Below are 16,089 nucleotides of genomic sequence, written 5' to 3' on the forward strand. Positions count from 1 at the left end.
ACATAAGAAAAAATATAATTTTTGACATTACTTACATTATGTCAAATTCCAGGCCCAGGCGGTCAATTACACGCAATCTATAACATTTGTAAAACATTTCCACTTACAGACTGTCACTTTAAAGGCACACTGCACAACATTTTTGGATACTAAAATACATGCTTCTAATGAGCAGCAAGATACAGAGAATGCTATTTTTGCAACATAACAATGTAATGCAACAATGTAATTGCATGAGGACCTAATTGAAATGTAATATTTGGCTGCATTTACTCAATGTCTCCAAGAAGACGAGCATAAGTCTTCACTTCCAGTAAAGTGGTCTTGGGAGAGATTTTTTAGGGGATTTTCCAACAATACAAATATCAATGCATGTATTTCATTCTATTTATTGGGTGAAATGTAACAGAGTTCAAATAAGAATATTTTGCCATGTGACCCTTTTCATGGATATACTGAAATGTCAAAATACTGTATTTTCTCACAGATTTCTCTGATTCACGCTGCAACCATCCGGGTGAATATCAAAGAAAAACATGTGTCTTCATAGAGCTCCTGCTAGATCACGTGGACTCTGTTGTTGTTGAAGCGCCACATTTTTCAGGAGCAAATATTTGAGTTAGCCGTGGCTCACGGGTGCGGCTGTCAGCGCTGAGCTCATGTCTTCTCAGGTGAGATCACAACAAACAGGTGGTTATGGGAAAATGCTGCATGAGCGTTTATGTAATTACATCAATGAGGTCAGGCAGAAGCTCAGAGTTAAGAGGCACAAAGATACGTTTTAATGCTAGTTTTATATTTAATATTTTGTTTCCCTGGTCACTGTGTTTTTAATTGCATGTTTGTGTAAAAAGTGCTTTCCCAAAGACAGATTCACTTATTGTGAAATATGAAATTATAATAAAGTTGAGGCTCATAGTGCAATAATAAAAAGGCCAGTTTTTTTAGTATTTTTTTACTTTATTAAACACTATATAAAACACCAAAAAATAATTTCATTTTTTCAAGTAAAGCATTTACGCAAGAACAAACAGGTAAAATCGTAAAATATGAATTTAAATTACAATAAATAGTCAAAGTAATGAATTCTGATCTACAGACATTTTAACCTCTGAATCAGTTCAACCTTCTCTATATATAAAACACTAAAATGTATAATTTAAGACAAATATAATTAACAGGTTTAAAGCGAGGGGCTCCTCCTGACGTCTTCCTCCAGCGGATCCTCGTCGTCGCTGAAACAAACCAGGACTTCGGGCGGTGCAGCGGAGTCTTCCTCAGACCGAGACGACAGGGCTTTGAACAGGAGCGAACACACCTGCGGACAAGGAAAAATGTCAACGTTTCAAATGCAATCACTTTAAGGGATATTTTCAGGCAGTGTATATGTTAATGAATATGCACATCCTACAGACATTTATATCAACTCCTGGGATCATTAGTGGTGGTGGAAGACTTTTCAAGGATTTTTTTAAGTTTTTTTAATTGAGCAGCGCATAAAAACCTGTTGAGAGTCTAAATAGTTGATCAAATGTGTATTATGGAGAATGCCTCGAACTTTTTGAACCACGCCTCAAAACAGTGACGCAGTAAAAAGTCTGGGCACGCGTCCAGGTCGAGTGAAAACAAAACTCTTTGTTCTCAGTTTCTCCAACCTGGAAAAGGTAACTCCGGGGCACGAATTAACTATGACTCACTGGAACATGCTGAAGAAATCCCTTTTTTGTAATTACTGGGGTAAAAAAAACCTATGCAAAAATGGAAAGACAGTCGTATGTATACAATAAATAAATGTATTTTGTGTGTGTTTGTACTTTTTACTCTTACTTGAATGAATATATTGACAAACGGCGACTCTTCCCACCTCTGTTTAAGTCACATTTCCAAAGTAATAGTATTTTTCTTGCAGTAGGCATTACTTTGAATAGTTTATATGTAGTTGAATGCAGTGATCTTTAATTTAAATAAGGGAATAGTCAATAGTTGTTACCATTGAGGGAGCAGGAGAAGGAGCAGGGGCGCAGGTCTCCATGGGCTCCCCCTGCCCACTGGGGAGGCTGCTCTGTGAGGGGCGCAGCAGCAGCAGGTGGGACGGGGCGTGTACGGGGCTGCCCTGACTGGAGGCCACCGTCTCTGTTAGTGCGGAAGTGTCGTGTGGATTGACTGTCTCTACGGCTTCATCCGCAGATCTGAAAAACATAACATAAGAGATTTACCGTTTATCTATTAAGAGTTAACTTTTATTATCTATTTAATATATTATGTGAGGTAAAAGAGCTGTCTAGTATCTGTCATCAGTGTATGTCTTTTCTGCCACATCACCAGTCCCAAGGATCACCCTGGCTTTTTATAACACAGGCCTGACTATAAAACTCTGAGGCTTCATAAAGTCAGAAATGTTGGGCAGGCAAGCAACAAAACAGCCTGTTTTAGTTAGCGCACAGGGGTTTTGTGGCTACGTTTGACTGGAGCAGACATATTGTAATCTCTCCTACTTCCAGGAGGACTTTCTTAGCAATTCTCAGCTTAACAAACCAAGTTCAATTGTAGTAGTTTTGCCTTTTTAAATTACCACGGCCACATCTTTTAAACATTGCTCTCTTTTTTTCTCATTTTCTTGCCTGTTTGCACCAAATAATTTCAGGTGTGAGGAAGAGGAGCTTCGAAAACTGCAGGTTCATCGCTGACGTATTTAATAACGTAAGCACTTGATGACATTGCCTTCGCAGTAACTGCAGCGTTGAAGCAGCGTGAGAGGATTACTCCCTCTGACCCACACATGACCCGCTGTGCTCTAGATCCCCCGGACGCAGACACAGGGCTGGCTCCTGAAACGCGATTCCCAACTTAAGCTGCTAAGCTAAAAACAGCTAATGAGGGCAAACTATTTTGACCACACGCCAGGACCACGGCTCAGGTGCTAAATCTCTGTGGGAACGAGACAGAGTCATCATACCTGACCAAGAAACTGAGGTAAGTAATTTTTTTTTGCATTTTGATATAGTTCTTAGTCGGACAGATCACTTGTAATTTGCTTTTGCTTCATTTGTAGCAGATGTTACTGGAGCCTTTTGAACTGGATGATGGATTGGGGGAACAGGAGCAAAAGTAAACTCAGAAACACACCCATCACACACTATTACGATACATTATCTCAGATCTTTGCCAAATCCAAACCTGTCCTGTATCCCCATCCACAAAACCCCAAGAAAGGGGAATGGGAATCAAATTAAGCACTGTTTATATGTAATGTATTTCATTTCTTTTCATGTATGTATTTAGCTCAGAGCTAATTTCCATCCGCAGTCCCATGGGGTAAAACAAACTACCAACACAGAACATAGATCAAAATCACAGTTTGAAAGGATGCAAAAAGATCACAAATACAGCAACATGTTCTGTAACACATGTGATCACTGCATATGTTTATCAGTTTATCTTTCGGTCTCAAATGTTAATACTAGACATGTTCAGAAGTGTCAGTAATCGAGTCTGGGAGGGTCACACCTCGACCTCAGCCTATCAGCGCTGAGCCACACTTATATCATTGCCCTCGGTCCTGCATTTCAGCCTCCAGCGCTCACTGCTCGTCCAATTCCCAACCTCCACCCCTTCACTGCCTCTTCTATCCATAGCTTCTCCAGCTTCATCCTTCACTAACTTCAATCCATATATCGATGTCTACTGTCTGGGTCTGATCGTCACAACTATATATAATATATAATCAATCTTTCTAATCGTCGCTTTTGTGTCTGTTTGAGTCTATCCAATCACAATTTAAATACTTGGAAATACCAAAATAAATTGCAAAATTCAATTTCTTTGGGTAACACTTTTATTTTACAGTACCCTTGATACATTGTACCTAACTCAATTTAGTACAATGTAATGTGCTATGCAACAATGTGTAGTAACTTGTACCTATGGGTTAGATACACAACACTTGTAACAATAACTTGTATTAGTACTTTGTAGGTACATAATGTAACAAGACATAACTCTAACCCCACACTCTCGTGTCCTATTACATCATGTACCACAAAGTACTAATACAAGTTATTCCATTGTGTATCTAACCCACAGGTACAAGTTACAGATTGTTACAGAGCACATTACATTGTACTAAATTTAGTTAGGTACAATGTATCAAGGTACTGCTGCTTGTATATTGTCTCTGTGTATAATATTTTTATACCATTGACCATTATCAAGCACTGTGGTCGGCAGAAGTTGTTAAATGTGCTATCTAAAGGAATTTTATTTGATTAACAAAAAACAAAACAAAAAAACAGCCATAAGAAAAAGGTTGGCTGGGTCCATAGTACAAATATTGAACTTGATTGGGGAAATAGACCAATATGTAAATCATTAGGTGCTTGGAAGAGAGTAACTAAGAGGATATAGTTTTAGTCATCTTGTACAGAGACAGGTGCTACCATTGCAGTAAATAAATAAATAAGCAAGAAAAGCATGAACTAACTTTCATGTTCAAAATTACGGTTCATTGTGCCCCAAAGTATAAGAGCTTAAACAGCATAAAATATCACTTACATTTCAGTATTTATGGCTGTGGTCTGCAGCGCGGTGGCTGTGTGCTGAGACGGGGCCCTGCTCTCACAGTCCATTAAAGTGGCCAAAACCACCGTCGCCTCCAGAACCATGTCCTCAATGGAGAAGCACACAGGCCTGGGACAGCATTCAGAGCACACAAAATGATCAATACCAAACACAAAGGTTTGATAAAAGATTATGCAGACATTGTTTACTTTTTCTCGTCTTCAATATATTTTTAATAGACCACACATTTATTATACTTCGTTAAAACCAATATGCATCCAATTAATTGATACTACTTTAAAGCGAACAAACCCTTAATATCCTTTAATTATTCTCTATTGATAGCACATAATTTTAATATATCAGCAAAAAAAATTACCTATATTCTTCTATCAGAGTCATATTAAAGATGTGCTCTCTAATTTTACTTACTGTCCAGCTGCTCCGAAGTAGACAGACACTGGCAGACAATGTAACTCGGCAAATGACAGTAATCCCTGAAACAGAAACAGAAAAAAAACAATGAGCTTTTCCTAATCGCGCACAAAATCTCTCTTGATACGGTTTCAAAATGCCTTATCTTGTTATACAAAGAGATGCATTGTAAAGTTTGGGTGCTGTTAAACATTGCATACAGTGGGTTTTCACAACATAAACTAAGCTTGTACTTTTGCACTTTTAATCCAATTTATGTGCGTGGAAAAGGCGCTTTAACTTTCCATTTGAATGCTTATAAAACTTTCTACAGGCAGCAGCCAGTCAAATTGAATGCTTTGTAATGCCTGATTACAACATTTCTAATGCCACAAATGCTAAAAATCATGGGTTTTCTAAACTTTATAAGATTTGTAAACATTCAATCAAACAGGCATTTACTAATACGCTTCTGGAACTCAAGTTAAAGTCATACAGCGAAACTTTTCACTAAATATATCAACTAAAATTTAGGCATTTCTTTCGCTATTTGCGGGTGTTAAACTGATGATAAGGACAATGTTTTTGGTATTACTGACCTGTTTGTTTCAGAGTTTAAGTGGACATAGCAACATAAAACCCCTGATGTAGTGGGTGAGTCTTTAACAAATCATTGCTAGTACCATTAAACCGAAAAGGTTTTATTTATTCCTTCCAAGTCCCAAACATTGCTCTAAAAACCTTATGTGATTGCCACATTATCAGCTGGTGACTTGTTAAAAAGCTCCGTACCGATAACTGTGTCACAATTCACTTTAAACTTTGGTGATATGACCTCCTCTGAGCTCGTATTATAAAAGAACAGTGTCCTGTAATCTGATTTCACAGAGCAGGGACAGGGCAGGCTAATGAGGAGGCTCTCAGCGGGACGTCCCACAAACATGCACAGCATTAGGGACAGTTGAAACAGGTCAAGAAAGACCATTCGATACTGGGACAGAGAACAACGAATACCACACAAAACCATCGTCGAAACTTTGTACGCTGAAGATAAATTTACTTTAAATCAATGCAATCAGCTTCATTGATTCTGCAACACAGCTTTATTTAAGGATTTTAAAAATAAAAATTTTTACCTGGTTTGACATTTTTTATAATGTTTTTCATGTCCATCGTTACTGGTAACGAAACAGGACGAGAGGTAAACATTCAGTAATTGTCACCATATGAAACCATGCTGCACATAAGAGCCATGAACAAATCTCCCTCTTCCTACGTCACTTATATTTTAGAATCAACTTTTCCCTCCAACTTTCATTCATTGAAAAAAAAATCATATCCGGTCAAAACTGTCAAACGAACAGAGCCGTGGGAACTATTTTTGGTTAGGGGGTGCTAACAAGATGGCCCCCAAAATCGCTTTCTCTGTGCTTATTTCCTATAATATTGCTTGCAATACACAAACTATCCACCAGTGGGGGCTGCAGCGCCCTCAGCACCCTGGGTTCCCATGGCCTTGCACATTAACAACTTTACGCTAGTTTTTAATCTTTTCATCTCATTTTAACTTGTTCCAAAGATTGGTGCACCTTGTAGCATAGGGTTTCTAGTAGGAAGCTAAAGCAGATAAGAACTTGGACTTCTAAAACTGGCCGATGTTTATTAAATCAAGCACACACTACATCAAATTAAGGGCTGGACATGCTGGATCATCCTGTAGATTGATTTAGTAGCTACGGAGTTACAAAGTCGTTTTATTTGTTCATTGTTATTCAATTTTGTGAACAGTTCTTGCTGGCAAATTGGCAATAATATAATAAATCCAAAAACATTGTTATCTGCCAATTCAAAGTACATTCTTCAAAATCGCACAATAAAGCCCTAGATTAGGAACATTACAGCCTTTACTTGTCTTCTTACTTGTCTACTTACTTTTAATGTTGTTACAGTATGTTCCTTGTAATATGTAGGGGACAAGCTAGACACGGAATCGCACAGAAACTGCCATTTTAACGGTCACATGTGGAAACTGGGACAACATCCAGTGGACATATCACTCCATAAATAAAGTTCAATCAGTAAAAATAGCCCAAGTGTTTAAAGTCATTACTGGGTCGGAGAGAACATACTGTCTTTCAATAAAGATGAGCTACGGCTGTGGGCCAGAGTTCATGTGTAACTGATCTGGCGGGTTAAATACCAAGGCGCTAACATCACAGAGAAACACTATATCACTCCAGTGTTAATCCTGACGGCAGCTCCACGGACACATCACGCGCAGTGAAAATACATAAAGGATTCATGGCGTCTATTTATTCCTGTGTTGTGTGGTCAGTGCTTAAATGCCAAAATGAGTATTATTGTTTTATTTTATTGAAGAAATGTACACTGAGGCTTTATTAGAGGCTGTAGCGGTGGGTGGATTGATGCCAAGATATTGTTTTTCATATTGGAGCCTGTATTGAAAGTATCGATCCTCCTGTCAAAATATCTACACCAACAATTAGTATCTTTAAAGGTGCGTTATGCAACTTTTTATGCGAAAAAAAAAAAAAGACATTTGTGCTTATTTGACCTTGAGGTGACTGTATGGGCGGTTAGACCTGGTTTAATCACAGTTAAGACGTAATTTAGTCCAATTAAGATCTATTTTACATCTTTTTTTACACCTGGTTTAATCCGGATTTGATCTGACATAGGCCTAGTGGTACATGGAAGGAACCATTGCTTGAGGGAATAGAGCGGTGGTTAATGCAGTTTAATGTCAAATCATTTGGTATCGATACTAGCTCTACCATCACTTCTTGGTATTGTCTTTCTGTAGTTGAGTCTGAACACTTGTGTCACAATTACATTTTAGGGCCCTATCTTGTGTTTCTAGACGCAAGCTGTAGACTAGACTTTGCTGCTAACAAGGGGCGCTCTGTGAAAATCTTCTGCTCAGACCTGAGTAAGTGGGCAGGGTCTGGGCTGGATAGACACTGGTGGTGATGTTATGCAGATCAGTGCTCCTACGGCATTTTCCATGGACCGAGGATACGTTAATGAACCAGTGTCTCGGCTAGAGCAGCATTCAGACGTAGCCCTCACCCTCAGCTCCTTTAGACAGAAGGTTACGTCCGACTCAGCTCCGACCTGGAAGTAATCGAACTCGTCTGGGTGTAAGGACATCTCGGTGTGCATCGTCTTCATGCGACCTGAGAAGGACACACACACACAGGACATGAAAGCACTATATGGTTCAGAAACATATGGGCTGGTCTATGTTTAGTCCCAGCTCGTACAGACGTGCCGTCGGTTCAGAAAGTATTTACATCCCGTAATCCACATTTTATCAAGCAGAGTTCGTATTCAAGATAGATAAGATTCTACAATTTATGTCATGCATTCAAGCTTTTATTTATTATCCAAATAATAACTAATCGATATAATGTACCACAGGTGAACCTTCGTGATAACTGAAGAGCATTTGGGTCTGAATGCAATTTTTTCCATAAATGTATATTCAAAAAAAATCTATGTTACTGCTATACTACTTCTTTCTGTTCTCATTTATTCAGGGTGTATTTTTGGTAAGATTATCAAATTCTGGGGGCCTATTTTACTAGGGTTTTCTTCTTACTAATCAAAGTACCTTCATAACTTGCCTAAATTAATTCCTGAATAACTTTGGTGGAAAGTTGCAGCAAATTTTCAAGCCAATGATGCTTCGACACTGACTGACACAAAAGTGGCTGCCAATACGCTCTAACGGCCTCTTTGACCATAACCAATTACACATTTATACATGTAGGTTTCAGCTAAGAACGACACATAGTATGAATTAGCTTGAGTCAAATATGAACTCCTCACTTATTTCTGCTCTGTAATACAGAACCTTTTCTAGTTTCAAGATAAAACAGCCCCATAATTACAGCATTTGCATAATTATTAATAGGTTCTCCATGTCAGCCAAGGCCAAAACAATTAAGAGAGCGAGAGAACTGCGCGTATCACTAAGTCTAAATCATTTATTTTGGCAGGTTTGTTTGTAGAGCACACTAAGAGCTAACTTCTTGGGTTGTCTTTTCTGCAAAGTCCTTGGAGAACACTGTTTAAATTGAACCTGAAGAAAGTTCCTCTGAATAATTTAAAAACGTATGCAAATGGTCACATCTATGGTGTGAATGTGTCCCCATGGATTCAAATTCCACTGCCCACAGCCTGTTTAGGTGCACTGCATGCTCTGTCTTATGAATAGTGAATAGTGAGAGGGAAACCGTGATCTGTCAAGTGTCTGAGAGCGCCGCTGTATCATTCTTCCAACGACTGGCAACCGTCCAGGATCAACTTTGGCCTCAGTTGTTGCTGCCATTGAGACCTATTCACTTCTACAGCACAGGGAAGTGGGTCTGAATGCCTTCCCATTCCAACAGCTTCAAAATACACTTGGAATCCGTGACCACAGTAAACTTTGTCAATGTTTCCTGACTAGTTGTGTGTAAAAGAACAAGCCCTCCCTGTTACGCGCACTCACCATTTCCTCCCTCGTAATAATTTCTCAGACTGACTTTTCCAGTTGACATTGACAAAGTGATTTCCTCTTGAGAGACGGGGAAATGCATCACCATGTCACTAAGCAGCCTGCAGCACAACACATTAGAAGTGAACCGCATGAATTTAAAAGGCCAGTATAATTCATCTAAAACAATATGGGGATGAAGAGTGAAATGGAATCACTTGGCTGGAGCCTTGAGGACGTTGGGGCAGAGGTGGGAGGAAAACACAGCCTGCAAGGCATCACTTTCCTGGTAGCGAAGGTTGTGAGTTTTGACAATGCCTGGAACAAAAAATCTTGGATATTAGTATGTTTTTATTTAACTTGTTTCATACATTTTCTAATTGTGTTTTTCTAAGTTTACTTTAATGTTCTATTGAGCTACTCATAATAGCTCTTGTCTTTATTATCAAAGTCTAGGGAAATGTGAGCTTGTATGAATGAACACACTGCCACCTAGTGCTGAAAATGTATAACATCACTGCAGTGAGTAGAGCGGTCATACTCATCATAAAGTGCAGCAAAAGTTCAATATCTAACACACACATTGACCTGCACAGATCTAATGAAACTGGAGTTCTAGATTATGAATCCAATGCCTGAATCTTATTATTCTTCAATATAATTTCAATGGGAAATGGATAATGCCAAAGGCGGGTAGAACTCAGTTAGTTACTCAAGTACAAGTCACTTCTTGAAGTACTTTTCAACTATACTGTACTTATGCAAAAGGTTTTTTCATACTGTACTCTTTACTTCTACTGGTAAGTATTTGTACTCTTACTTGAGCAAAAAATAAGTGACAAATCTTCATTTTGACGCGTAAGATGTATTTTGTGTACTTAATTATTCTTAATAATTTATTTTTATATGTTTTTCTTCGATGCACATTCTGCTCAATATCAATAATCGATTAAATGGGAACTTTATCAATTGATTGTGGATTAAACTGCTTATTATCGTTATATACAACGTTTTATATCAAGATTTTTTTCCGCAGTAATAATCATGAAACCTCATTATAAAGTGGAATTATCAACCAAAATACAAATATTAATAGGTTTGTACACTTCAACAGATGCCACATTTTATTATGTGTACTTTGAGTAAACTGTATTTTCCCTAAAATACAGCATAATGATTAATAATGACTGTCAACATACCTGCTAATCGATTAAGCCTGTTGGAGACGCATCTATGATAGAGGATGTGCACGGAGCGCTTGTGTGTGGCCCAGATGAGAGGTGTCTGGTCTGAGTAGCCACAATATTTGTTGACCACACCCATTCCAATCATCATTTTTGTCCATTTATCCTTCTGACTTCCTTCATATTTTCTCATATTCATCCTACTGCACTGTTGTAGCTTTTTTCACGCAATGAATGCGCCAAAAAGTAACTTACGATTTCAGCGTATTTGTAACCATAGCTTTCTTGTCACAAAACTGAGCCATATGTCCCAGCATCATCCAATCTGCGGCTATAAGGTTTGTTCGGAAGCCACAATAAAGCCCATGATGACAGTTAATCGATTAACTGATTAATCATGAATTTTCAATTACATTATGATTAGTTTCACTTTATTTATGTCACTACTGAAACATGGATCAGCCTTTTTACGCTCAAACAGTTACTCACTTCTCACAGTGCTCATGTAAAAATTTCTCCACGTACTTACTTACTTCCTTACTTCAGTGATTATATTGGTCACTACTTTTTACTTCTACTTGAGTAAAATTATTTCAAATAAACGTTTCTGTTACTTGAGTGAATATTTTGGATACTCTGCCCACCTCTGGATAATGCATGTTTGTATTGTCAAACCAAACCAATCTTAACACCCACCTTAACCGAGCACTTTTTCTCCAGTTTGAGTATACCAAAATTTAAAAGATTCGCCTTATTCGAAAGCTACAAAATTGATCTAAACAGATCTTTTTCCTCACTTTGTTGACGTCACTCTTTCGACTGTTTTATCATCACTTTTTTGTCGCTATAATGTTGCTTTCTTTGTCACCTGTTCATCACTTATTTGTCACATTTGTCTCGTTTTTATCACTGTTTGAAAGATTGAGGTAAAGTCAAACTGGAGAAAATGTGCTTGGTTCAGGTGAGGGTTAAGAGGTTAAGTAGACCTAAATATGAACTTCATAATTTGCACTTTTGTTGTCATTTATCCTTTACGACAGTTAATAGACAAAACAAAATGGACATAAATCAAAATACCGTGTTTGCAAAAGAACTTCATCTTGACAAGGTCCTCCTCGATTGAGATCTGACAACGCTCCACATTTCGCTCAATGGAGGGCAGCCGAAAAAGAGGCAGCACAGACTGAAGAAGAAGAAAAAGATGATTTGTGTGATTGATTCCCATTTCATCTCTTGGTCTTGAATTAGTCAATCTTGGGGCGACACCTTCACCTTCATGAGTAGTTTACATTTGATGGTCTCGTTGCCCTTCCCTGTGGCTGAGGGCAGGTTGTAATGGTGGAAGAACAGAGGAGAGAAAAGGAAGCAGGCATATGCAGAGTGGGCAGAGTTCACTGACCTCAGGGCCAGCTGGAAAAAGCAGGGGGAAAGTGTTATTTCCTTTATTATGGATGCATATGTTTGTCTATGGTTGTTGTTTACCCCTTTGGCATGTGGATCCAACCACAAATCATCTCCAAGCCGCGCCAGAGCATGGATCGCCTTCCCAAATGCTATAATACAGGCAATGAAACAAAAAAAGAAAATAAATAGATAGATAAATAAATAACATTACAAACATCTAGTCAAACAGCTAATCTATGGAACCACACTTTTATATTTTAGGCTCCAAGATATGTTTTATTTCATTAACAGAAACTAAGAGGAGCAGATAATAAGCATGTTTTGGCATTTTGATAGCAATATGAAAAACTATTAGCATTAGCAAAAAATTTGCATTAGCATTTTGAAGCTAAATACCATGGCTGTAGTAGATAGCTAGAGGCTAGTAGAGAAGCTAACTAGCTAATAGCTAGCTACAAACTGAGTCAAAAATGTAAATCAACATTTTAATAGAAACTATTTTTATATTTCTTTGATTAATGAGTGAAAATAAATATGCGAGTCACTTAAAATCTTATTTATTTACCTTTAACGCAGTTTCCTTCGACAACACAGTTCATTTTGAGACTGAAACCTTCTTTAGACACAACCAATACTCCCCAGACAGAACATCTACAAGCTATAAACTATATCATGAAAAATTACGACGTTTTTAAACGGGGATTACACAGGCGGTAGCAAGTCAAATTTAAAGATTTTTAATTTTAATTAATTAATTTAAATGCCCAGGACTCTGTGTTTTCATTCTTCTGCACATTTGATCACAGACCACAAAACTCATGGTGATTCGGTCTGTGTTGGTTGATGAAAGAATGAGTGACATTGAGCCAGCGCTGTATAAAAAAAGGGTTAGGCTCATAGATATCATATAGCTAATAAAGGCCTTTATTATATGATATCTATGAGTAGGCTAACTGCCCAAAAAAGCTAACTAGCCTGGGTAAGTTTTAAAGCAAGTGAAGCAACAAAAATACCCTAAATCACCTACATGTTAGAAATGTTTTTATTGAAGCAATCTTGTGCTATTGTGGCCCTGGTGAAAAACCTGGACACTTAGGACAGAGCTGGTGTCCCAAGCTCTTGTGAAAGTGGGAAAAATCATTGGTTTTGGAGAAATCACCTGTGACATGTAGCCAAACAAAACCAGGACTGTCCCAGGTAAACTGTCTGGAACATCTGGTCACCCTATACTGGCCCTAAGTATCTTTGGTTTTATCCTTATTTTTATGTTGTGTCCACTGTCACGAACATGCAACCACTTAAATCTTCATAAATATTTATTGAAATGAAGGCTAAGCATAGGCAGAAAATAGATTTTGCTTATAATAATAATTCCGTTGAATTATTGCATATTTTATTTAATTTCACAAGAGTTGCTGGCCCCCATAGTGTCAAGAACATTTTGCTACTACAAGTTTTACAGTACACGTCATTGCCTTGAAAAGAAACAGGATTATGTACAGTTAAGTCAGCGGTTGACTATTTTGGGCAGTCTGATGTTGGGATGGGTGCTACTCTGTCGTCGTCCTTGAGGCTTGGCTCGTGCTCCCGTTTCTTTTTCTGTTGATTGTTTTCTGAATTTCTGATTTTGTTGGAGCTGAAGATCTCCACATCTCCTCCTGCTGACGGGGACTTGACCTAAACAAAAACAAGTTCAGTTGATTGATTGATTTATTTTATGAATGGGAGTGTCAGTCAAGCATTTTTTGTGAAAGTTACAATAGGTATGTTAAAATAAACTGTATTAGGGACAATGTTTATTGACTTGGACACAGACCGGACTGCAGACAGCTGTGCAGCACATCCAGGTAGTGCTGTTTCATCTGTCGCCTCATCTGCTCCGTGCTGTAGATGTTGGTGATGCTGTGGAGATATCGCTTCTGCCCGGCCGTAAGGGAAGGGTGCTGAGAATACACAGGTAACATTGTGATTTAAACAAGCACACACGAAATGCATTGTGAAAATAAATTCATCCTCTCTTTTATTATTATTGTATTCCATTTTTGGCATCAACAAAACACACTCTTTTCTCACATTACTATAATCACTTATACATCACTTTTCATTACACTCATAAATGTCATCTTTGGTTTTCCTCTAGACCAGTAGATCTCAAACTTTTCACACCACGTACCCCCAGACAAAGTATATTCTAAACCTATTGCAGGCCAAACAAGAGATAAATTTAAAGGTACACTATGCAACATTTTGGATTTTACTGTTGCCAACCATACAAAACATGCTCAACACAAAAAATGAAGTGGGTTATGAAATAATGGATTTGGATGAGGACCTAACATATTTAAATCTCATATCTGGCTGCCTTAAGTCAAAGTTTCCATGGAGACGTACTGGAAACGTCCCACTCCCAGGAAATTTACAGTCAGGCCTATGGAGATTTAAGCTGCACACAGCAAAGATGCATGCTTGTGTGGTCATTCTTTACGGATTTTATTTTACAATAAAAACTGTAATCAAATAAATGCTTGTATTTTATTCTATTTATTGAGTGAAATGTTACGCAGTGCGGCTTTAAAATGGGCACAAACCATGACCAATGTACTAATGTATCCAAATTCTCTGAACAAAGAAACAATGTTACATCGTTTACTCAAAGCATCATCCACTTGCTTTGGCAAAAGGTTAAATACAAGTATATGAGCAAAGCACTATGATATGAAAGTATTTTTCTTTGTAACTTACCTGTAAAAAAGGAGTAGTCGTCATGTATTTGGGGAAATAGAATGGTTTGTTTCCCGCTGAGGCGCTGACGTGAGTCCCAATCTTTCTGGCTTTTTGACAAAGTCCAACCTCATACACTGCAAAAGATTGGTTTATTATTTTACTTTCATTTGTCATTTGTTTAAATTCTTTAATTCTCTGACTCTAATTTGTAATTGAGGATCAAGACGTCAGTACCAATATTGACGTCACATGATGAACTATAATTTTAAGATTAAAACAACAAAGAAAGTGGAGTCTCTACAAGATATGACTTAATGTTCTTGTTAGACTCACCATTTGTAGTGCCATTGCTCACCTCTGCAGACCTGATGACAAAACATTGCATAAAATTAAAATATCCTCATTTAGATGTCATTTTGGGCATTGTTGGTACATATTAGATTTGTATTTTTGGTAAGAAATTAAGTGAACCTGCCATGTCTTAATTGCATGTTCTAATTTTGCAAAACATGATCAAAATAAGTAAGTAAGTAAGTAAGTGTTTTATTGTCATTGTACATACAATGAAATAGTGTTCAGGTGTCAGTCCTGAGCTGCACTGTATGTTGCATTTTTCTTCTATTGTTCTGTTGTGCAGCCTGATCTGTATTTTGCTCTTACCTTGTCACTGATTGTCCATTTTCACCTCCTTTGTCCTTTTTCAGGCTTTCCACAAAAGTGACCTGTTTCCTCATAAGAACCAAAACCAGTGTTCCCACTTGAGAGATGATTATCTGCTCGTGTTATGAAGCCAATAGTGTCGCGGCCAGATCGACCCGCAAGTGTGAAACTAAACCAGGCCTGAAACCCGACCCTGAACCCAGGCGTCCCGTTACAATACAGGGGTCCGCCTGCCTTAACCTAAAGTGTGTTCTCATCCAAAATGCATCAGGAAAACTAAACTACAGCTGGGTAGGGTGGACAATAATTGTGGAGTGGAGCAGTTAAAGCAAAAAAGTCTAAGGGGGTCATTTATCAAGACAGGTGCTACATAGCAACAAGCTGGAAAAATTGCATATACAGTACAGTACCTCTAGCTATTTGTGGGCATGTTGCACCTAATTTACTATTTGAAAGTGCGAGTTGCTGTATTGAGGCCAGGGGCCCATATCTGATATGTAAATGAGCATGTGAATGAGGAATAAAGTGCAAATGACTGTCCTTCTGATCCACCTTTGCAGGTAGGCTACTACTTGTTTTGCACACACAGTAAGCAAATTATTGGTATAAATGACACCCTAAGTGTATTCAGAAAACAAATTATGA

At 38.0% G+C, this 16,089-nt stretch overlaps 1 protein-coding gene across 1 annotated transcript; it reads right to left on the reverse strand.

Moving 5' to 3' along the window:
- Window positions 1-1,183: 1,183 nt before the first annotated feature.
- On the reverse strand, window positions 1,184-12,659 carry rad9b (RAD9 checkpoint clamp component B; the record flags this gene model as incomplete). Its single annotated transcript, XM_079568596.1, has 11 exons — window positions 1,184-1,318; window positions 1,991-2,189; window positions 4,552-4,686; window positions 4,990-5,054; window positions 8,062-8,168; window positions 9,488-9,594; window positions 9,691-9,790; window positions 11,734-11,839; window positions 11,929-12,066; window positions 12,139-12,209; window positions 12,626-12,659. The coding sequence occupies 11 exons, from the start codon at window positions 12,657-12,659 to the stop codon at window positions 1,184-1,186; spliced, it is 1,197 nt and encodes a 398-aa protein (XP_079424722.1).
- Window positions 12,660-16,089: the final 3,430 nt, after the last annotated feature.

The sequence above is a fragment of the Gobius niger genome (assembly GCF_951799975.1).
Source record: "Gobius niger genome assembly, chromosome: 1".
NCBI classification, from domain to species: Eukaryota; Metazoa; Chordata; class Actinopteri; order Gobiiformes; family Gobiidae; genus Gobius; species Gobius niger.